This window comes from Cuculus canorus, chromosome 4 (genome assembly GCF_017976375.1).
Source record: "Cuculus canorus isolate bCucCan1 chromosome 4, bCucCan1.pri, whole genome shotgun sequence".
Lineage (NCBI taxonomy): Eukaryota > Metazoa > Chordata > Aves > Cuculiformes > Cuculidae > Cuculus > Cuculus canorus.
This window is the reverse complement of record NC_071404.1, coordinates 79,084,693-79,108,321: the sequence shown is the minus strand read 5'-3', so window position 1 is coordinate 79,108,321 and position 23,629 is coordinate 79,084,693. Positions and strand designations below refer to the sequence as shown.

Sequence of the window (23,629 nt, the reverse complement as noted above, 5' to 3'; positions counted from 1 at the left end):
GAGCTGCCGGCTGGGCTGGTGGGGCAGGTTATGGGCCAGCGAGGGCAGGGTTCCCCGTTGGGAAGGTGCTGGTTCCCCGTGGATGCAGAGTGCCACCTACTGAGCCACTGCTCCCAGCAGCACCTGGGCTGGGGCTGCTCCTCAAAGTGCCCGTGCCTGCTCTTGCTGGTCCATCCTGCTGGTCCCAGAGGACAGGACTCACATGGCACGTGGTACAGGTGGTATTGGTGCCAACTTTGTCCCTTCTGGAGTCTGTGGAGTATGGCAGCACAGCCACATCGGAGGGGAGGTTTCTCTCCGTCCACCTGCCTCTCTTCTCTCAGGCTCACATCCAGAAAGCATCCCAGCGATGAAGACTAGGGCTGAGTTTCCTGCCGTCCAGCAGCACACCAGCTGCCCCCCGCAGCCCCGGGGTCTCAAGGCCACCCTGGCAAAGGACAGGATGTCCCAAGGCAGTGGGTGAGCATCTCCTGCTCTGTGAACAAACGAATCCTGGTAAATTGTGCTGACTTGACATTAATGCGCGCTCTCCTTTCACTTGGCAGCTCTCAGGACCTGCTGTCCTCCTCACTGACCACGACCTGGCAACCTGAGAGAACCGAAAAGGAATGAGGTGCCCAGGATGTGGAATTGGAGCTCTGGTTTTGTGCTGGGAGCCCCTAGAGTAGCAGAGTACTTGCATCATATTTCCTTCTGCTCTGACCCCAGGACCGGGTGAAAAGCCACCCTGTTGTCACCCAGACGGGGTGGGCAGCTCACATCCCGTCCCTTCTCCAGCCGTGCCATGGGAATCAGGGCATCGGCAGGGACTTGCGAAGGCAAAGCGGCATTGATGCTGACAGCTGCCTGGCCTTAGGGGAGTGTGCTTGGACATCGTGTCTTCCAGGAAAGTCCGAGTGCCAACTGCGATCTCGTTATTCACCCTCTTTGCTTTTGATAAAACCCCCGAGAAATGGGTGAAAGGAAAGGAAGTCTCGGAAATACCTGCCCATTAATTTTCTTCACTGACATCAAATGTTTACTTTGCAAGGGCGGGCGCAGCTCACCTGGGTGTTTGAACATGAGTTATCCTTTCTGATCCATCCATCTGGGAACAGGTGGAAAGGGGTAATGACTCAAACTGGAGCAGTGTCTGTCTGAGCAGCTCACCAGACTTTCACTTGACTTGGGATCTGCAGACGCTGCTATCAGCAGCTCCCCCACAGGCAGGGAGGGAGCTTTGAAGTGAGGCTGGTGTGACTCGGGTTCCTGCTGACTAAATCAAGGCTGCTGTAACACAGAGGATGTAGAATCATAGAATCATTTGCTTGGAAAAGAGCTTTGAGATCATCGAGTCCAACCTGTAGATGCGTAGCCGTTGTGCTCAGTAGGAGGGAATGGGAAAGGCGGGGATACTGCCTTTCTGGATAACCAGTATAGATTTGGCTGGCCTCTGATGTCCACAGGTGTTCAGATGTCTGGCCATGCCTGCTGTGAAAGCCCTCAGCACATAAGTCTATCCTGAGATGGTGACGTTCTCCCTGTGCTCCACTCCTTATCCCGAGACTTGGGCTGAAGCAGGGCCTGCATGAATGTTCCCTGTGCAGCAAGGCAATATTTCACACACTTGTACGGCTCCTCGCCCCGGGGAAGGCTGCCCGTGCTTTCAGCCACTCCGCACCTGACCGCAAAATCTTTCAGAGGATAAGAGGACAGGATCTGCTGGCCCTCACGACAATAAGATCTTGATATTTCTCTTATTTGCATCAATACAAACTTGCCCCCCTGAAAATCAAAGGGACACCTTCTCAGACAGCGTAAACCCCAGCAACTGCCAGAATCCTGTCTTAATCCGATGAAATCTGCGGAGGTGCTAAGGAGTTTAATGCCACCAAATGGCAGCAGTGGGATTCTACACTCGCTCTCCACAGGCTTTCACAACCGTCGGGGAACGGGGAATGGGGCCTATGGTTTGCAGAGTAGCATGGGCTGTATTGTGGCTCCTGTCGGTGCCTGCTCACTGGCACGAGGCGCGGCTGACAGGGCAGGCTGGGCGCACCTTTGTGGCAGTGCTGGGGAACAAGTCACAAGCCCATCTGGGACAGCAATCCTGCCACGTGCTGGGAGGGTTTTTGGGAAGCTGCCTGCTGTTAACGTGCTGGCCTGGTCTTCGACTGCTCTCTTTTCCACGCTGCACTCACCAAGTAGCTCTCACTTGACCAAACACCTCCTCCAGCGCTCACTCACTCTGTTTTGTGCAATGGCTCCATTTGCAAATGCTCAGGGGCAGATCCTGACCCCAGCGGTAACTGTAAGGGCCTAATGCCGCCAGCTGAGTGAAGCAACACTGGATTTACACTAGAACGGGGAGCTGTCCCTCAGCAAACCGTCTCCTTCCCTAATACCACATCCTGCTGTGCCAGAGAGCACTGAAAATTGCTGCCCTTGCTCCCACCTTCTCAGGCAACTCATGGAAAGTTCCTCCAGGACTTCCTGGCAAGCACCAGCTCACGGCCCTCCCCACGTTCCCTCCCAAGGCAGGCTCCCCACGGCATCCCAGTGCAAACCCACCCTCCCAGCGATGCTTGCCTGGTGCCCCAGGACAGAAAGGTGAAGGTGCTTTAGACAAGAACCCCTAAAGAAACCGAGGCCAGAGCTCGGCTGTCATAGTCAGTGGTGCTAAACTGATTCACCCAAGCAAACTCACCGGTTTCCTTCTGTACAATGGTGTTTCCCCTGCACTGCACAGTATTTTCTGTACTCAGAACACCTCGTCATTGTTAGATGGGCAAAACCAGATAGTTTCTCTTCTCTGTAACGGTTCCAGGACTGCAAGCTGGCACGGTCCCTATGGAGGAGAGCAGGTAGCTCATTGCTTTCCAAAGGTGTGTGCAGCTCCTGAACCATCCTGAAGGTGCTCCAAAGGCACTTATTCTGAAATGAAGAGATAAAGGCGTTTAAATGTGGAGCTGCCTCAAGGTAGCAAAAGCTGTGTGGCTGCTGTTCGTTCAGTCTGGGTCTCCCGGCTCAATCACAGAACGCACTCGGCTTTGAGATTCTGAGTGATTATGTGCGCAGAGTGGGCTGTAAAAATGATGTCTGTGCTTTTGGAAATGTAGGGGTTTGTTCTTGGAATCTTAGAGACTGGGCTAAAAGAGAGCCAGAGCAGAAACCTTCACATTAGAAAAATCCTCCACAAACCAAAATGCCGCTATGTGGTTGTTTTAAAAGCTAAACCAGGGTTACGTCTAACACCTGGAATGTTAGCTGTGAGTCCTCTGCTTCCCTCATTCCACATGCTTTCTGGACAACTGCTTTTTCTGTAACAAAGTGGTGTTCTGTAGGCACGGGTGGGTTTTAGTTACCATGTGCTGATGTCAGCCCGCTGTGAAGAAGCACTACGTACCACCAGGGCAAACACAACAGGTTTTTAACTGGGGAGGAACAATCTTTTATAGTCACAGGACAAAATTCCTGGAGATGCTCTCCTACAGATGGAGCCGCAGTACTTTGGGGTTACCTTTAAGGCTCCCCTAGGAGGATCCTGGCCACGCGAGCCCACCTGAACTAACGTGCGTTGGTGCCAATGAAAGTTGCTATGAGTAGCTTTGACTGTGTTTGTCAAGCAGAGTGAATAATAGGTCCCTTTCCTCACCTTGGCTTGGGTATGAAGTCACCGTGGAGATGCGTATCGCAGCTCATCTGAAAGCACAGAGCATGGCAGCAAATTACACAGTGCTGCACACTTTGAGGGACTGCGGTCTCACATGAGGACTGGGAACGTGTGACAGGAACAGCGCTATGTTTTCCTTCTGTGTCACATCTTATTTCCAATAGAGAAATAAAGGACATGTAAGGATTAAGCTGAAAGAAGGGAGACTGAGGTGAGATCTTAGGGAGAACTGGTTTTCTGTGAGGGTGGGGAGGCCCTGGCCCAGGTTGCCCAGAGCAGCCGTGGCTGCCCCATCCCTGGAGGGGTTCCAGGCCAGGCTGGATGGGGCTTGGAGCCCCTGATTCAGTGGGAGGGGTCCCTGCCCATGGCAGGGGGTGGAACTGGGTGGGCTTCAAGGTCCCTTCCAACCCAAACTATTCTGTTACTCTATGATTATTTGGGAATTTTCTCCTGGAAGAGCAGCTAAAGTCTTAGCTTTTGCCTTCACAATCTCCCTTGCACAATGTATTTTTCTACCTGGTTCCCAAGCTGAGCAGCTGGGAAGGCAGGGAAACACACACAGATGAAGGGAGCGTGGATGTCCTCCTGTGTGAAAGGACTTCATCTCAGCAGGAAGATGCTGTGAGCTGCTTAGATACATCCCTTGTGGGAACCTGCGCAAATCCCCTCGGCCAAGAAGGGTCCCCTCCCATCCAAACTGAACACTTTGTGTCTCAGCATCTTTACTAAGACATATCCAGCCCATGGCATGGCAGAGGGGCTGCCACTGTGTCACTGCCTGCCCGTTTCTCCTCTCCCCTGCAGTGGCCGGTTTGGTGGTGCTCACGTATCATCATCTGACATGAGAACCAAACCCACGGCCATGGCCACCGCGGTGGCTGGGGGCCACGCACCTTGTCCGGTTCCTGCCTGACAGAAAGGGGATCCCACAGACTCTGCCTCTCTGGCCTTGGACCAACAGGGGCAGGACAGGGCACAGGTCAAATCCATGCCTGGTGGGAGCAAACCGAGCAGAAATAGTGCCCAAAGAAGTTCTTGATTCTGCTGTGAGCCAAGCTGGCTTTTATCCAGGCTGATGACCTGCTCTCCATGAAAGCCCTTTGGCCCACGGCTGCAGGGACCCTTCCCTATTGGTCCAAGATGGATGCAGGGTTGCGTTGCTGAGCTTCCTGCAGCTGGAGAAGAGCAAAGGGTCTTCAGCATCAGTGAGGCTCACAGCGTCCCCCCGATGTGCACGGTTTTCCTGCTGATTCACACCACCATCACAAAGAGGAGAGCATCTGGGATCGCCTCACCAGAGCTGAGTTCTTTCCTAGCACCTTCCCACCCGGTGCATCAGGAGGTGAATTTTCTTTTCCTATTTGAAGTCATTCAGTATGTGAAGAAACAATGAATCACAAAGAGAAGCCTACAGCAATTAGAAACTCCTTTCCTCTCACCTTTGCCAAAGCCAGATTTTTTTCCCCTAGAACAAAGCCCAGGCAAGCCTTCCTACGCACAACAACAATTATGTAGATCCCTCTGGATTTTGTTTCTTTCACAGGCCATGAGCAAGCAAAGCTCAGGAGAACACTCCATGTCACAGGTATGTTTGTTATGCTTCCTTGGAAATCCCATTGTTTGCTGGCAGTGCCTGATTTTTGTCTACGAATGTTGTGCCCTTGTGATGTCAGCTGCCTTTAATTGTGCCAGGCCGCTAGCAAATATCCATGAAATCTGGAAAACTACAAAGGAGCCACTGCAATAAGCGAGGCCGGGCAGTCTGGGCATTCATTTCCATGCGGGATCGGTGAGTGAGGGCTTTGCAAGGCTGCTCCCAGGCACACACGTCCACCCGTGAGTGAAACCCCTGCGGCCAGCGCACCTCGTGTCCCTTCTCCCTCGCATTGTGGTGTGTCCCCCGCAGGCTGGAGCGTGGGGACGACGGTTTCCCAGGAGAGCCGCGCTGAGACACACCGTATGAGTAAGATCTCCTTTGCATAGAGATTGCACACGGGTGCTGCAAAGGAGGGATCCTAAGCACAGTTTCATTTCCTTCTGTAGGAAGGTTTGCTGTCGCATAGGAAAAACCCTATTCCTGAAGTCTTCGGACAGAAACTAGTTTGCATTGGCACACCACAACACTGTCCTCCGGCGTGCATGCAGGCACGCTCTGCCCCTCTGAACCAGAACGGAGCGTCCCCTTTGAGTGAGATTCCAGTATCCCACTCGCATGGGCCGCGCTTTGCTAATGACCCATTCCACTCCTAAAAGGCTTCTCGATGTCACCGATGCACCGGTGTCTGCATGACTCCTCCTCTCCTGGTGGGCTTCACGCAGGAGGTTGCAGTGGGAGCAGAGGTTGGGAGGGAGGAACCCGGAGGTGGGAAGTGCGGGGCTGAGTGCTTTGGTTTCCACCACCCAATGCTCGCCTCAAAACACAGAGCACAGCTCTGCTCCCTTCCCACCGTGAGAGGTAACTCAGCTCCTGCAGGTGAAGGAAACGCGTTGCAGACTGGTGCAGGAGTGCAGGTGCTGAGGGGAGATCCTGGTCCTGAGAGGGATCTATATCAAAATCAGCTGCCCGGCAAGGCCACAGATTGGTGCCTCTGTTGCACCTCACCTGGGTGATGCTGTTCTCAGTTACAGAATGGGTTTATCCGCCTCAGGGACCCGTTCAGTGTAGAAGCTTTCGGTGATAGGATTTGTGCCTCTCCACCCTCACCCAATGTCTTATGAAACCTTTATTCCAGATTTACCTGCTTCACTGATAACGAACGATCTCATTTTTTCTTAACCCCGGAAAGTTATTCCCAAGCCTGCGCAAGCCGTCCGGAACTAACGTGTTCCTCTGTAAAAAGAGAGAGAAAATTCAATGGTATTTGACTACAGTTGCGTTATTTCAGGATTCAAAGACGTATTGACTTAACAGGCACAAGCCAGGTCACCCAGCGCTGCAGCCAGGAAGGCTTTTTCTCCCACGTTAGTAGAGAGGCGGCAAATAAAAGAACAAATATTTAAAAGGAGCTGAGCTGAAGAAAAATGCACAAGACTTTGAGGGATAATTCAGGAACGGCTGTACCGTGTCAATCCAAGGGTCACCTTCCAGGTATCCTGGCCCTTGTGAGTGCCCAATCCTTCCTTTCGCAGGTGTTACGCACTGCACCTTACGGGACACAGTAGGTAAACACGCAAAATGCTTTGGAAGGAGCTGAAAGTGGGGGGAGCCGAGGCTGCTCGGGGCCCTGCTGACCTATGACAACTTTAGAATTGCCTCAGTCCTGCTGGGGTGGCTGCTGTCTTCCCACAGCCCTTCGCCAGCGTCCCACCCTGCATCCCTGAGAGGTCTCACCATCCTTTCTTGCCTTCACCTAAACCCTTTTTCACCCTGATTTTCCATCCCTTTATCACAACCTTTCAGCCTGGTTTCCACATGGCTCTCAGTAGCGACCTGGAGGCTCATGTCCCCGCTGTGTGTGTATCCCAGTGGATCCCCACCTCATACCCCTGCTGTCTGCATATCCCGATGGACCTCCACCTCACACCATCCAGGCTCCTCTCCTGAAATGAACCCCTAGTTTCCCACGTCTTACACCTAAATGACAGCAGTTGTGGGAGAGGCAGCTGAACCGGCTTCTCTTCCTCATTGGTGTGGTTTGTCCAGCTCCTTGCTTTCCCGTTAGGATGGAGGGCATGGACAGCCAGCCCAGCAAACCGGAGCAGAAAAGAGCCGCCACCACGGGACAGCTGGGGACCACTGGCGGACCTCAATGTACAAGCACTGTGTCCCCGCCAGGGCCTGGTGCCTGTTTACTATTGCATCCCGTCTCCTGAATTCCCACTGGGATTTCCTGCTGAGAGGATAAAGCCCTCTGGCACCCGGGTCAGGAGCATCCGACTGGCACCTATCAGGGCAGGGCAGAGAGGTTTCTCAATTCTTTTTTTGATCAGTTGTTTTAATCTCCCAGTTTGCTGGGAAAGCTTTTAATCACACAGGACAGAATTATATCATGGGAGTGTTTGAGTAATTTAGGTTCGGCACTGGCTTTATTAAAATAATTATTACTATTTGTGCAAGACCAATCTTCTCCATGTACTGATGGAACACCTTCCATCCCTCTTTCTTTCTTCTCTCCTTCCACCCTTCCTTCCATCCAACCATCACAGACGCAAAGGACGGCTGCCGCTAACCCAGCCCAGATGCGCTATGATTTCATACGTTTTTCCAGGCCATCTCACCTCCTCTCTCTCCTCCCTGTGCTCCACACCTGCCCCACTCCTGAGACCCAAGATGAGGCGCCAGACGCACCGTGCAAACCGAGGCTTTCCTTTGGGGGAACCAGGACCAGTTGTCCAAGTGTCCTCAGCCCATGATGTAACCCAAGACCGTCACAGAGTCCTCTTCCATCTGTTGGCAAACTTGTGACACAACCGCTGACGCACTCGAAGGAAACCCGCAGAAGGGGACTCGTGACTCACGGTGGCTGGAGATTGCCAAAGCACCTCTAGCAACATCACCGAGAGGCACGCAACAGGCGAGGCAGCATCTGGAGGGAGGCCAGCCTCCTCATGTCACCCGGTGTGCGGGCTGTCCGTGGACCGTCTCCTAAAGGAGGTTTGATTTAACCCCTGCACGGGCCAGGAACATTGGTAACGGTAATTCCAGGTTTGGGAACAGCAGGCACGCAACAGACGCTGAAGGAGTTCCTCCCTCAAGAAGTGCTAAGGCGATGGACAGCTAGAGTTCCTGTGCCTGCTCCCCTTCTGATCTCTTTGCAGTTCCGTGCCTGGCTCCTGCCTTTGGAAAGATTTTTCCTCTAATGCCCTCTTTAAAAAAGTTGGGACCAGGGGAAACATTAACAGTGACATTTGCGCAAAAGCAGGGCATTTCTGAGAGCTTTGAGTAAGCCATACCTCAAACAAGCACCATCCCTCCAAGAGCTCCACCACGGGAAGAGCTGCTGCCATTCCCCTGGGTGGGAAAGCAAGCAGTCCTTTGCCTGAATTCCAAGAGGATGGAATGGGTTTTGGATAAAATACACAGACTTGCGGGCAAGCAGCACACAGCAGGTTTATGGACAGGGCAGGACTGGGCTGGGGAGGGTTCTAAAACAATAGGGAGATGATGGGAGCTGTGGTTCCTCAGTCCTGCAGAGCTGCCAGCACATGTCCCAGGCAGCAGGACCACACCGGGATAAGCTGGTGGCCCTGAGGACACAGAGGTGGCTGTGGCATCAAGTGGGTCTCTCAGTACGGGCCTCTAGTCCCTCTCCCTGCCTGTGTCCCTGTGCTCGGCCGTGATGCCGTTTGACACGGGCATGGGAGAACTTCCCCGATACGAGCCTGTAACCCTCATGCAGGAGGCGAAGCCGTTTGGTACGGGATGCTTGGGCAGCGCCACGGCAGAGCCACGGTGCAGGCGCCATCCCCCGCAGAAAGAGAGCTGCAGCCAAAGGTGGCTGCAACGCTGGGTGGTGCGGGCGAGGAAGAGCTGCACCAGAGGGATGGAGGTGGTGCCAGCAGAAACCACGGAAAGAATGAGGGAGGTTCACTCTCTGAGACAAATTATTTGGGGTGTGCCGCCAGGACCCAGCCATGTGGTTGCTGGGCTGGCAATGCACGACCAGCCCGGCACAAGCTGTTGAGGTGGCAGGCTGGTATGCGGGCCCAAGCTTCGCAGTTGCTCAACCCTGTGCAGGAGCAAGAAAAACACAGGGTCTGGAAGGGCTGTTACGGGCTGGGAGTAAGATGAGCAACAGAATAGGTGGAGAAAGCCCAAGCCAAACCAAGACAGTCAGCTAAAAGTTAAGACAGACAGAAACAAACAAACCAACCCTGCTCAGATGTGACGGTGAACTGTTCCTCTCGGATTTGCCTGACCCAAACACCTAAAGGCCTGGTTAACCCCAGGCTGCTGCTGCTACTGCAACTAAAACTCGTGCAAGTGCAGCAGTCAGGTTGAGGAGACAGTGCTGCAGAGAACAGGGGCCTCTCCCGCTGCTCGGACTGCCCGGGCGCAGAGGGGCTGCCGCGAGAAGGGCGGGCGCAGGCTTTGAAGCCTCTCGGCCACTGGAGCTCCTGTAATGGGACCTCAAATACACAGGGATATCATTTACAAGAGGATGGAGTCGCCTCTTGGAATGCACTCCAGCCACGTGGAGCAGAGGAGTGGAAAGGGCAGTGCGTGGGAGTGGGAGCAGCCTCTGGGCTGAGTCGGAGCCCAGGAAAAGTTTCTGGAGGATGAACAGGGACCAGCCAGAGAAGCTCATGGACAGGTGGGAAAGCCTGAGGGGTAAACGAAGATGTGTCACCACGCATCCTAACTGGGTCACAGCAAGAACGGAAGGAGGCTCCGAGAATCGATTTTTGCCTCTTCTTCCCACTGGGAAAGGCTGTGCTAACACCGAGGCTGTGGCCAGGGTTGCCACTAGCTGTCACCAGTCAGTCACCTGGCAGAACAGGTTCCTGTATGACAGCTGGATTACAGGAGAAGGAGAGAGGAAGTAAAAAGCTGAAGAGCAATCCATTGTGTGGAACGTAGATCTGCTCAGATCACACCTTTGCTTTGCTAAGCAGGCATCCCTCCTCCTTCTCACCTCCTGCACTTGCACCAGGGAGAGAAGTGCAGTGGAAACCAGCAGGTTCTGGGCAGAGCTGTTTCATTACCCCTGTCTGCCCGGCCACACCTTTGCCGTGTCAGAGGAAAGAGAGCAGGGAAAGTAAGTCCAAGGCCGGAAGCGAGGATCCAGCTGGGAAAGAAGCAGAGCTATCATTTCACATGACTCATCTTTTCCACGGAAAGGGGCACAGGGCACGTGGCCAGGGCCGAGCGCTTGGAGAAGCCTCCCACACCTTGCCTCCCAGCCCCACTGCAGGGACCCTCCTCGGTCCCCATCCATGGCCCCTCTGTTCTCCGGACACAAGACTGGCAGCTGTGTTCCCAAAGGCCACTGCTGGCTGAATGACTCGTCCAGATTGCTGTGTGTGGACCAGCCTGTGGTCCTGTGTCATGGCAGGTCATGGACACGATGCCACGAGGCAGATTTAAGCCATTGCCTACAAGCTCAGCTGGAAATTCCTACTGGACAACACAGCAGAAAAGCGAGGGAAGTCACTTCTGAGAACAAGATCCCCCTTTCATTTGCTTGATCTCAAGAGCATCCAATAGAGGAAGGCGGTTTAAGAAGAGAGGGAAAAAGCCAGTTTATTCCTCCACAAGGGCCTCTGGCTGACTGAAAGCAGCTGAAACAGCAGATGTGATGTCTCAGGTCCCACCACTCTTCCTCACAAAGATCCCAGATCACACCATAAACACCAAGCAATGCAGGCCGACACAGCTTGGACGGACCTCCGGCAAAGACCAGGAGTGATGTGATGCGATGTGATGCGATGTGGGGGCCCTGGTGGATTGGAGCTAAACGATCTTTGAGTCCCCTTCCAATGCAAACTATTCTACGATTCTATGATGTGAAGGTGGTGCTTATCCTCACACCTTCTGAAAGTGTGAGAAGCAATGGGACTAACAGGGATGATTCAGATGCTGCAGGAATCCTTCCTGTCCACCAGGAGCCACACTCAAGGTGCAGCCAAACCCAGCAGCTACGCCGTCATTATTTCAAGCCAACAAGATACCTACATGAAGCCAAACCTGTCCTTTCTCCACTCCCAGCAGTACCACAGCCACAGCTGGAATCGCTGAGAGCAGGTCTTGAGCGCTGGTGCTATCTCAGGGAGAGTTTTCTTCTCCCAGTGTCATGGGCACCCTGAGCTGCCACGTGCTGCCGTGCTCAGCTGCAGAGCCTGATGGACCTGTGCCACCACCTCCCTGCTGTAATCCAAACCATGGCTTTCCTGAGCACACGGATGAGCTGAGACTCGTGCTGCTGTCACACCCTACATGTTGGATAGGCTGCGCTGGCAGCTGCATTCTTCCTTCCTTTAATCCTTCCTCCAATTCCACCAGCCAAGAGCTGCGTCCATTGGAACAGAGGTGCGTCGATATGTATTATTCCTGATACTACAGTTTCTCCCTCCAAAATTAACTGCCGTGGCTTCAAACACCCCGCTCAGACAAGCCTCACTTCAATCAAACCACACAGGCATTTTGGTGTTGTCTAGAACTTTTATTTCAAGGAGCAGAATTGTTTTGAACATATTCACAAGAATAAATACAAAATTACTCTCCAGAGTAAGAACACGAGCTTTTATAAAAATATATCTCTGTCCCACAGAACCACTCAGGTCAGGTTCTGAACGGGAAATATTATTTAATATAAAAATAAAACACTGACGATAAAATGCTTGACCTATACTGATTGGGTCACCAAACAATTGAAATCTTTAACAGGATATAAATATTGTAAATATTGTTAATAAAAATAACATTTAAATAGATGGGAAGCCATAGAGTCCACACAGATGAACCGAACACTGTCAGGAGCCACTGGTTCTTCTACAGGGCACCAACTTCCTTGTATTCGCTGGCATTGGCTTGTCTCCTCTTGTTTCGGTACCTGGAAGGAGAGAAGAGAAGAGTGAGGTCTGGAAAGCCCGTTACTCCAAATGGCTTTCTGGGGAGGGAAGGGAGAAAAAGAACGCTGTATGACCTCTTCACGCCTGTGTTAAACCTCTAGCAGCTATAGGCTCTGTCTGTGCTGGCTTCCAGGTCTGAGGTAACTCGCACGCAGCCTCATTTCTCAACTCTTCCCTGAAGGTTTCGCATCTGCATTGCAAGTCTTGCTGCTGGTGCTAGGCTTGTCTTTGAGAATTCCAGCTGGATTCTTCCCTAACGAGCTAGGCCATCCTCTGCTTGTGATGACACACCATCGAGTCTCCGGGTAGGGAAGAGGAGCTATCGTCTAGCTATCGCACCTGTGAAGCTGAGCGCTCACTCTGGGGCTGTTCCACCTCTCCGCTCTCTGACAGCGGCTTATGATTCCTTAGTAGCCTGAAGAATGGTTCCTGCTGCTCGTGGGTCTGTTAACGGAGGAGACTGCTGTCCTCCACGGTAACGCTGATATGGCAACGCTCGGGATTATCACAGTCACCACAATAACGAGGCAGATAAACAAATTAGCCAGTATCAATCCAGTTGCTCTCCATTTTAGAAGAGCAACAAAGTTGGTGAAGGTGCTTCAGAACATGTCTTATAAGGAGCAGCCGAGGGACCTGGCGTTGTTTAGCCTGCAGAAAAGGAGGCTGAGGGGAGGGCGTAGAGAGGTGGGTGTTGATACCTCCGCCCAAGTCACAGGAGGAGAGGGAATGGCATCAAGCTGCACCAGGGCAGGTTCAGATTGGATATAAGGAAAAACGTCTTTAGGAAAAGGGTTGTCAGGCACTGGCAGAAGCTGCCCAGGGGGGTGGTGGAGTCCCCATCCCCAGAAGTGTTCCAAAGGTGGGGAGATGAAATACTTAGGGATCTGATTCAGTAGTGGACAGGTGTGGTCAGACTCGATGGTCTCTAAGGTCTTTTCCAACCTAGGGATTCTATGATTCCTGATAACAGGGAGATGCCATCACCAAGGAAAAGAACTAGAATTTTCCTGTTTCCTGCCCGCTCCCTGCTTTACCTCAACATACCTCTAAGACATATGTGAACTAAGCTATATGGTCCTCTGGCACGGTTAAAAGGCATCTGAGCATACTGCGGACTCACCTGCAATTTGGAGCACGCTCCGTACATACTTCCTTTTCTGAACGCTTCACTAAGCGCAGCCCAACAGCTCTGTATATCAAACTATCTCCATATCTCGCAGCCAAGCGAGTGCAGGTATCCTGGCCTATCTGGACATACATCTCTACACGTACAGCTGGCTCGCCTTGTCACGCCACGATGCAACGCATTCTTACCTTCTGCAGATGTAGTAGCTTGCAATAGAGATGGCGATGAGGAAGAGCAGAACGATGATAACTGTCAGCGCCACGTACTCCTTACTGAGGGGCTGTCTGACGAGTTCTGAATGCACACAGCGGACACCGGAGAAGCCTACATCACACCTGAGGAGAAGAGACGCAGAATTAGAGACGTCGCCACGGGGAGGCACTCGGCAGTGCACAAAGCATACTACCCTGCAGGCCTGCTGTTTCCTCGAGGACAAGCATTTTGAACTGATGCAACTCAAGCCCGTGAGTTCCCAGAAATGGTTGCAAATTCAAGTAAACAAGGAATACTCTTAAAAATGCCTCAGGAGTCCTTATTTTTGTAGGCTGAATCCAGGGCGAGACCTTGCTGCTCTGCCTGAGGTTGGGATCTCGCACTACTGTAAACACAGATTCATAGGGAAGGGCATCAGAATGAGTGTCCCAAGTTTAAGCTGAGTTGGTGACTAACTTCCCGTGTCTAGGACTCTCACCGAGGTTTCACTGAAGCCAGCACATGTGCTTAATGCTTGCTTCAGTGCAGCTGAGGTGTGTGACAGACGTACCTTTGCTTTTTAAGTTCTGTGAAGCATTCAAGTGCTTGGCCAGATTTGTGTTAGCGTGTCAACAGCAGTGAGATTGCATGTCATGCGTGGTTCACCTCAATGGCCACCCTGGGGAGGCCTGCAGGGTGCACCGCGCCCCGTTCGTACCTGCAGTAGTGCTCGTCCAAGTCCACTATGTACACACACTGCCCGTGGAAGCAGTAGTCCTTCATTTCAGGCTTGCATCTCGTTATCCCAACCTGAGCCACACGTGGACTGTTCTCTGTCTGGACTGCAAGGAGGTTTTGTTAGCATCCCATCAGCCTTATTTTTCCTTTCCCAAACAACATACAAGCTTTGCAAGTATGACTAACAGTCTTGCTGCCAAGCAACCTGCAATGCAGTATCATGAAAGCAGGAGAGCTTTCTGGACAGGGAAGGTCTTTCCCAGGCCAGAGTCGTACTGGCTTTCCCCTTGGGACTTCCACATAGGCTATTTCTGCTTTTACAGCAAAGTTCCCACCTAGGACAGAGCTCTTATGCTGAAGAGGAAATATTAAAGGAAAGACAGGAGAAAAAGTGCCTCTTGTTCAACACTTACTTAGCGCTGTTGTGCAGTTCTCCATCTCCCCAGGCCCGCAGAGTGGGATCACTGTTGTGCCCAGGACCATTTGCAATAGGTAACCTACAAGAGAATAAAAACAAGAGTCAAAACCAGAAGCTTTTCAAATATAGTGAAGTATTTTAGGTGCGCTCGTTAGGTTAACACAAGAAGAACAGAAGCTTTTCATCTTGCTAGGAAAAACCTAGCGGTGTAAGCTGAAAAAATACACGTCTGAGAGATCCGATGCCTATATTATGGGAAGGAGCCCAAAGAAACACCACTGAAATACGAACCGTGAATGTAGAACAGAGACCAAACAGAAACCCAGTGTCTGTGCCCACCTCTCACCCACCCTCTTGGTGAAACCAGGCAGAAACAGGCTTAGAGAAGTTACACGGCAGAGGCAGAAATCAGCCTGACTTGGTTATGTTTGGTTTCTGGCTAGTCTGGCACGGCAGCTGTGCAAGGGCCACAGCCAGGGTTCCGCAATCAGGCGTAACAATCTGGCAGCCGTCGCAGGAGGAGTTCTTCTGGAGATCAAAAATCCAGACGTCTTTGAGTCACAGCAGTTCCCGGGAGAGAATTTCTGGGACTCAGCAAGGCCGGGCAGCTGGTGACTCAGTACGCCCCGTGCAGAACCATGCTCCGCACCCCACCGCCGGCTTCAGAGACCACACACTGCTCGAGGTAGGCTTGACAGTAAAGCTGCTCTTGAGCAGCCAAGATCTTGCCTGGCTGCCTATGAGCAGCCCAAAAGGCTGGGCATTTCCTGCACCAACTCCCGCTCCCGTGTTGTTCTTCAGCTAAAAGCCCACTTGCAAAGGCAGAAAAGGCGAGACACCAAGCCCTCTTAATCTGGAGACTGGGTTGGAGAGGTTCCTGACCACTTTACGGAGCCTGGGCCAGTGTTACTTATCTTAGCAGAGCCCCAGAAAAGAACGGAGACGTTTCTGTCCTCCCTCACCATCCACACTACAGAAAACTGCAGCTCAGCGGGTTCAGTGTGGGTACCAGACACGACAGGAGATGCACCACGCAGGCTGAGGAGCTGGGCTTCCACAGCACCTGCAGTTCCCTCCTTCCTTTCTCTCGGATTCAGCTTATAGGGCAGTTTGACACCTTTCAGGCTGTGTAGTGCTGCACACACACAGCTCTTGGACATCCCACTTGTTACATGAACACTTCCAAAAAGGATTTGAAGTCCAGCACTAGCACTTGTAGCTTCAAGGCCGGCCCACGAGGAACAGGCAATGTTTGCCCCAGCTGGCCGTGAATGCACTTGGCTGACACTCCCGTTGTGGCCACAAACTAACCTGCTGGTGAACTGCTTAGTCACCACCCCCATGCCACGGAAGTCTGTAATTGGTGTCTTTGGGCTGTTTGCCTCCACTAACCTGCCAGGTCATGCATGGCTAATGGCGGGAGTGCGCCTTTGTAATTTCTTGATCGCTCTAATTCAGCTCCGGTTATTAGAAAGTTGTATTGCATTGCAGTGCTAAACCCAGCAGTGATTTATGGATTTCCTGCAGCTCATCTGTTTCTGGGTGATTAGCAGGCTTCCTTTCAGCTTTATGCCTGCTGGACAGCAGGAATGTCCATCTCAGAGGGAAGGGGTTTGTGTGTCTGTGTTCCTTTAGAAACACTGCTCCTTCCTCCTACCCCCCTCTCCATCGCATTCCTTGCCGAGCGAATACGCCAGGTTTCCACCAGGCTTTAGAAGACAAAGACTACGTCCATCAAAGCGAGAGCCATGGCAACAGACCATGATGCCAGCACTTTGACTACTACAGGAGACCAAGGAGACAGCTGCACCTGCCAGTGTGACTCAGCAGGACCTGCCTTTTGCTCCAACAGGGCAGGACCAGCAGGTTTACTTTCAGGGTGGGATTTTTTTTCTCTAACACCATGGTGCTCACTACAGATTTCATCAGGAGCAGCAGTTTAAAGCCGGTGTAAGGCCGATTTGAGTTGTCACGACAGAAAGGTGGTGTATGTGAAGGACGAGGCCATCAGCTGACAGCTGGTGGCAGCTCGGACACTGCTACAACAACAGGCTTTGGAGTTGGTGTCCCTAACGGTGCTGGGAAAAGAAGGTTTACCGAGTTGGTCCTTCTTCCCAGGAACCAGAGGGACATTCCAGGAGTGCTGCATGGGCTAAACTCAGGGAGCAACCATGGCACAGGACAGGTCTGTCCCACCAAGCAAGAGCCATCCCCTTGAAGAAGGGATGCTGGAATCCTAAGACCAGCAAGATCCATGGCCTGTGGCTCCCCATGTACCACTGCCATCACTGCTATCTGAGGTGCTATGGTGGGGTTTGGTCTGGGGCCACAGAGCAGTTAACGAACACAAGTCCAGGCAAAATACGCTAGAGGTAACTGAGACACCCACCCCTGTCGTACTTAGTTCAGTAGCTGGATTAAGCCAGCTGGTGATCCCTTTTAGCCTGCCTCTGTTTCAGCTCGCGTACTTCCCTAATCCAAGCATAATCAGAGCAGTTGCTTTATAACCTGAAATTCCCAGTTCAAGAGACACCAGAACCCAGCTTTGGCATTTGAAAGGCTCAGACCTAGGTACATGAGAGACAGCTCAGCTCTCCCATTTGCTCCAGAAGGAGGCACTGCTTTCCAGCAAGGGGAAAAGCCAAAATCTGTGAGGGGCACATTAAAAAGAATCTCCTACACCACCTCACTAAGCCTTGCCCCATTCCAGCTCCTCATGACACCTGACAGCCCCTTCGCCTGCCTGCAGACGCGCAGGCCAGGAAGGCTGGAGCACAGGTGCCAATATTTGCTGACACCCAGCATTACTTTCTGCACTCGGGCAAAGTTCTTCCACCTCCGTTCCACTTCGCCCTCTTCCCCCCATGCAAATATTTCTCCTCTGACATCAGTGGGAGGGGGATCCTGCGGGAGGATAAGGGATCCACACACAGCAATGGCAAAGGAGAGCCTTTCCCAGAATAACAAACAGGTGATGTGTAGCAAGCACGGGACTTGGGAGAGGTAGTTACCTTTTTATTCCTTCACTGTTCACTAAGCAAATAACTCCACTGGGTACAAGATAACAGTAATGAGATGGCAGATATTCATGTGTGCCTGGCAGGAATGCGAGCGCTGCGCTCACTGCTACACCCCTAGTATGGAAGTGCAATGCTGCCTGGAATTGCAGGTACCCAGGAAGGTCAACACAGGCAGCAGTGGCTTTACCGGAGCAGGAATCACGCTGCTCTTCACTCGTCCTTCCACAAAGGAGGAAAAGAGCAAGAGCTAATTCTCAGCCATCCACTGAAGCCACTGACAGCTTCCAGTTACAGAACGACTGCTAAGGATGAAGGATGCACACACAGGATGCACGCAACCGAGAATGAGTCTTTTTACAAGACTAACACCTGTTTTAAAGGGAACGGTCAGGTTTCTGCAAGGTCAATCATCGTTTGAGCTGACCTTGCCTATCACCGTGATCACTGGTCTTGTACCAGCCCATCTGAAGAAGCCTCCGTGAGGCTACTTCCCATTTGGTCTCTCTGCAATGGTGGCAGTGCCCACTTTCCATGTGGACTGCACTGTCAAAGCCATTCCAAGTGCAAAGGTATCTGGCAGATGGAACTTGGAGGACCTCAACCCATTTCAGCTTTAGAGGCAGATCAAGGTGGCTCCCCATCACCTGATTTCAGGCACTCAGAGCATGTCTCACTGTCCAAGAGTGCTTTCCTAAAATGGAAGTTAGTCAGTCTGCCCCACTGGCTTTGTGAGCATGGTTGCTATCACCCTTTAACTCCAGAGCATCGCCTTCCACGCCTCTGCCGCTAACCTCCCTCAGCAGCCACGGACGCAGGCTACCTCACACACAGCGAGCACCTCTGGTGATGAAGGCCAGAAGAGTGGTTGTGTTTCAGATGAGGATCACGGAAAGCCTTGAGCTTACTCTCACTCACGATCTCGCTGTGCAACCGTACCCCTCGTGCATACCAGCTGCAGCATCTTTAGAGTCCAGGCTATCCAGGCAGGCGGAGCAGTTTTTCCTGGGAAAGGGGAAGTGGTCCTTCAGGATAATTTTAACCCCACCAGAGCACACTTCCCCAGCCTTGCACTCAGAATCATCTGGCTGCTGCTCGATGTTCTGGGTAGGAGGTACCTGGTGCCTACCTGCCTGACCATCCCCATCAAGGCGGGTGCCCAACACTCCTCTTCCTGAGATGAGACATACAGGACATGCAGGTTTCTCTTCTTGCCCATCAAAAGGAGATGCTGTCAGCCCTTTCCACACCGCACCCCCCTGCGGTCTGAGTGTGTTTGGCCCATTGTCCAAACGGAGGCACCAGATGCCATGGGTTGGAAGAAACAGGCTCAGATCAATGCCCCTCAGCGTAACTGGACAGAAGTGTCTACAGATGCTTCTGGGAAGCAGCCTCCAGGCCTTCCCATCTCACGTTTGGTACCCATGACTTCAGAACCGCCGACTCAAAGTCACAGATGCCCAGGGCCAGGCTGGAGCAGCCCCAAGGCCGCCCCGGAAGCACCAGCCTGCACAGGAAGACTCTTGCTCAGAACCTGCTACCTGCTCACTGGGGCCCGCATGACCACCTTCACCATTGTGCCAGGACTCACCCTGAAGCAGAGATAGTGCAGCTAATGACATATCACGTGCACCCAGTTATCTCGGCACTGCTTCCACCCCTCTGGAGGCTGACACACCAGCGATCTCATTCACACACTACCCCTGTGCCAGGGCCACCTTGCTTGCCACCACGTGTATGGAGGCAGAGAACCCTCCAGCACAGAGCAAGCAGAAATCCATTATTGCTTCTAGCCAGACCCATCAGCCACCGACACTTTCCACATCTCCAGACTCAGGGTATTCTATGTTCATCCCACTTGCCAGACAAATGTGATGCAGGGAAAGGTAAGGTCAGCAGCTCCTGAAACTGCCCAGGAAGTCTGGAGATCTGACGCCTGCCTTCTCCACTGAGAGGGCATCACAGTGATGGCAATGAGACCAGTGCCAAGGCTCCTGCCATAACTCATGAGAAAGCAGGGCCTAGGCTTGGCTCCATCACTGCCACAGCTCCGTGGCTCCTCAGGGGTGAGCAGCATCTCTCTCCCACTGCCGCCTATCTGCTGCGCACTCACCAATCCCACAACAGCCGGGATATGAAGCTGACAATGACTGTCACTTCAGCCAGGCAGGGAGCCTCCTAAAGTCTGGCATTACACCAGTGACAGCCAGCCTTGCCAGCTCTTGCCAGTGGCACTGAGTTCTGCTTACGCTGCTGACCTGGGAGGGAAAGGCAGGGAAGCACCCACACCGCTTGTTATGATGCCATCCAGCTATGACTAATCTATCCCTTACCATGAGATTTTGTTCCTGCTCCGGAAACAAATAAATCTGTATACAAACCCATGAAGATGTACCAGTTCCTTCCAGTGACGTCTCTGTACAAAGCACAGCTGAGTCACAGACTACAAGGTGTTTTTACCCTGCTGTCCTAGCAAGCAAGATGCTGTGCAGCAGATCATCCATAAGCTATCACAGAAATACCTGGCCAAGGTGAAGGACAGAAACTCACGCTGCAGTGGGCTTAGTGGGAGAGGCAACGTCTGCCCCAAAAGAGAAGTCTTGGGAAGCAAGCTTCCCCTTGACTGCAACCCTGAGACCAACACGACACGTGCGAGAACTAGCTTTGTGATTAAAGCAGCATGCGAGTGCAGCAGGCCTCGGTCTTGCCTCCCGCACTTGCTGCCCACGCAGCAGTCACCCAGCAGGGTCAGTCCTCGGCAGAGGCATGCGCCAAGAATCAGTGGTTGCTCCACAGCACACCCAAGCTCCAGGGCTCTTGATGCTCTACAGAAGGACACACATATTCACTCTGGACTTTCAGGTAGCTTATGTCATACCAAGGAGTAACAAGCTGAAGATGAAGGTGTCAAGCAGAGGGAGGCCACAACCTGTTTTATTACCATAAGTCTCTGCTGCCGCAGGGATTCAGTGGCTGAGCTCACCCAGAGCACAGCCGGGGTGAGGGCTGCAGGGCCAGGCTACAGACAGGACAGGATGAGGCGAGAGAGAACAGACCTGTGAGCAGAGCTGGGAGAAGGAGAATGAACGTTCACCTACACCCAGCCATGGGGCACACCAGGCATCACACAGACCACAAAATCTCCCACGAGAGCACATCACAGATGAGAGCTGTGTGCTCTGCTCCACAACGCACACAGTCACCCAGGTACAACCAGCCCTGCCCATGACTTCATCTTGGAGGAGAAACCTGTTGGCTTCACCCAAAGGCAAGCTGAGCTTTGGGTTTTGCCAGAGCTCTTCCAGCAGGTAGAGAATGCCTGGCCCATGACACAATGCCTGGTCCCCTCCAGACCCCACCAGCCCTGCCTGAGGCCAAGAAGCCAGCTGTCCATCAGAGTGCCTGGTCCCAGTCCCCTCTGGATCCCCTGAGCCCTACCTGGGACAGAGGAGCTGTCAGAGCACTCGGTCCCCTCTGGATCCCCCCAGCCCTGCCTGGGACAGAGGAGCTGTCAGAGCACTTGGTTCCCTCTGGATCCCCCCAGCCCTGCCTGGGACAGAGGAGATGCCAGAGCACCCAGTCCCCTCTGGATCCCCTGAGCCCTACCCGGGACAAGAGGAGCTGTCAGAGCACTCGGTCCCCTCTGGATCTCCCCAGCCCTACCCGGGACAGAGGAGCTGTCAGAGCACCCGGTCCCCTCTGGATCCCCTGAGCCCTACCCGGGACAAGAGGAGCTGTCAGAGCACTCGGTCCCCTCTGGATCTCCCCAGCCCTGCCCGGGACAGAGGAGCTGTCAGAGCACCCGGTCCCCTCTGGATCCCCCCAGCCCTGCCTGGGACGAACGCGCAGCGGCTGCCCCGGCACTCACCGAGGAGCAGCACCAGGCTGCGAGCCCGCAGGCAGCCGGTGTCCATCGCCCTCGTGTCCGGGGAAAAGCGGCCGCGTCGGCACCGGTGGAGGCGACAGCAGGAAAGGAGGCGACAGCAGAGCAAGAGGAGGCGACGGAAGCGCTGTGGGTGCCAACCGCGCCGCCCCGCACCTTTATGGACCGGCGGGACAGGCGGGGCGTGGGCCGGTGATGAAACCCAGCCCGGGGCAGGTGCCGAGCCCCGACCTTCCCGCCTCCTGCCCCGCCGCCCCCTCCCCGGAACCCCGAGCGGGCAGCCCGGGCACTTTTCACCCTCCTTATTCCATTGGCATCACTGCCAGGAGCGCGTGGGGTGGAAAATCCGGTGCCCCTCTTAGCCTTCCCGCTGCGGCACTGGTGCCCGGCGGTCACCAGGGCGATGGATGCGCTCAACTGGGTGCCCAGTCCGGGTATGGCTGCTGCTGCCCCCCACCACCCGTGCGGGGCATAACGGTGCAAAGCTGCCCGTGTCAGAGCAGACGGTGCCTCTGGGTGGACTCTGCCCATGCAAAGAGCACTCAGGGCTACTGCACGGCCACCGACACAGCCTGTATGTCAACCCAGGTTCAGGGAACACCACAGGGTAGGCAGCTAGAATCAGAGGATCCTGGAATGGTTTGGGTTGCAAGAGACCTCAAAGCCCACCCAGTCCCACCCCCTGCCATGGGCAGGGACCCCCCCCACTGGATCAGGGGCTCCAAGCCCCATCCAACCTGGCCTGGAACCCCTCCAGGGATGGGGCAGCCACGGCTTCTCTGGGCACCCTGGGCCAGGGCCTCCCCACCCTCAAAGGAAAACATTTCTGCCTAAGATCTCATCTCAATCTCCCCTCTTGCAGCTCAAAACCGTTTCCCTTGTCCTCTCCCTGCACTCCCTGATCAAGAGTCCCGTCCTTCCCCATCTTTCCTGAAGCCCCTTTCAGTACTGGAAGCTACTCTAAGGTCTCCCTGGAGCCTTCTGCAGGCTGAACGACCCCAACTCTCTCAGCCTGTCCTCATAGCAGAGGTGCTCCAGGCCTCAGATTATCTCTGTGGCCTCCTCTGGACTTGCTCTAACAAGTCCATATCCTTCCTCTGCTGAAGGCTCTAGAACTGAAAGCTTGCTGACTTCTGTTCAACTTCTGTTCTGACTCTCCCACCTCCTGGTGTTTCTGGTGTGACCCTTGGCACACAAGCGCTGCTGCCAGGGATGGTTGGTGCCAGGGGCAGAAATGGACTGTGAAGTTACAGCACAGCCCGCAGGAATGCCAGCCCTGCACGCAGCACCTGGAACGGCTGCAGTGGGCTGAAAGCCACAGGGTGCTTATGTCATGTTCCCCCTTCAGCTTTCGGCCTCACCACAGCCTGGGCAGTTCTGGGGACCAACAGATCTTCCCATTACTTAGCAGTTGAGTAGTCACAGCTACTTTTAAAAGTAAATTGGAGGCCATGAAGATGATCTGATGGCAGGAGCACTTCTGGTATGAGGGCAGGCTGAGAGAGTTGGGGTTGTTCAGCCTGGAGAAGAGAAGGCTCTGGGAGACCTTAGAGCAGCTTTCAGTGCTGAAAGGGGCTGCTGGGAGACTGGAATGCACTTTTTACAATGGTATGGAGTGATAGGATGAGAAAGGATGGCTTTAATTTGGAAGGGGGAAGATTTGGACTGGACGTTAGGAAGAAATTCTTCACAATGAGGGTGGGGAGGCCCTGGCCCAGGTCAGCCATGGCTGCCCCATCCCTGGAGGTGTTCCAGGCCAGGTTGGATGAAGCTTTGAGCTCCTGATCCAGTAGGAACTGTCCCTGCCCATGGCAGGGGGTGGAACTGGATGGGCTTTGAGGTCCCTTCCATCCCAACCCATTCTATGATTCAATCATTCTGTGATTCTAAATCCTCTCAAGCACCCCGCTGAAGCCCACATGCGCTGTTGCTATGTCAGGCAAGGCTTTGTCTGGCGCTTACGTCCTATCACCAGACAGCCAAGGGATACCCCATCCTCAAATCCCACCTGTACGCACCTGCCTGATATCCAAAGTGTGTTTTACCCAAATGAGCTGCTGGGCGGTGATGGTTATTCCTTTTCCTTTTA

At 53.5% G+C, this 23,629-nt stretch overlaps 2 protein-coding genes and 1 long non-coding RNA gene across 6 annotated transcripts in view; all 3 read right to left on the bottom strand.

Moving 5' to 3' along the window:
- Positions 1-2,663: 2,663 nt before the first annotated feature.
- LOC128852076 (uncharacterized) lies at positions 2,664-6,484 on the bottom strand. The gene is made up of 3 exons (XR_008449691.1): positions 6,391-6,484; positions 3,635-3,681; positions 2,664-2,913 (listed from the first exon to the last, which is right to left on the bottom strand). It is a non-coding gene; the product is annotated as an uncharacterized LOC128852076 (long non-coding RNA).
- Positions 6,485-11,746: 5,262 nt separating this feature from the next.
- Positions 11,747-21,682, bottom strand: EREG (epiregulin). The gene is made up of 5 exons (XM_054064278.1): positions 21,526-21,682; positions 14,636-14,719; positions 14,203-14,326; positions 13,481-13,627; positions 11,747-12,144 (listed from the first exon to the last, which is right to left on the bottom strand). The coding sequence occupies exons 1-5, from the start codon at positions 21,569-21,571 to the stop codon at positions 12,084-12,086; spliced, it is 462 nt and encodes a 153-aa protein (XP_053920253.1). The 5' UTR covers positions 21,572-21,682; the 3' UTR covers positions 11,747-12,083.
- Positions 14,270-23,629, bottom strand: part of LOC104067484 (methylenetetrahydrofolate dehydrogenase (NADP+ dependent) 2 like) — a 74,461-nt gene continuing 65,101 nt past the window's right edge. For all 4 annotated transcript variants that reach the window (XR_008449480.1, XR_008449479.1, XR_008449481.1 and 1 more), the window contains 2 exons: positions 14,636-14,719; positions 14,270-14,326 (listed from right to left, as the gene is read on the bottom strand). The gene's annotated coding sequence lies outside the window, so the exon portion shown is untranslated. The remainder of the gene's footprint in view (positions 14,327-14,635; positions 14,720-23,629) is intronic.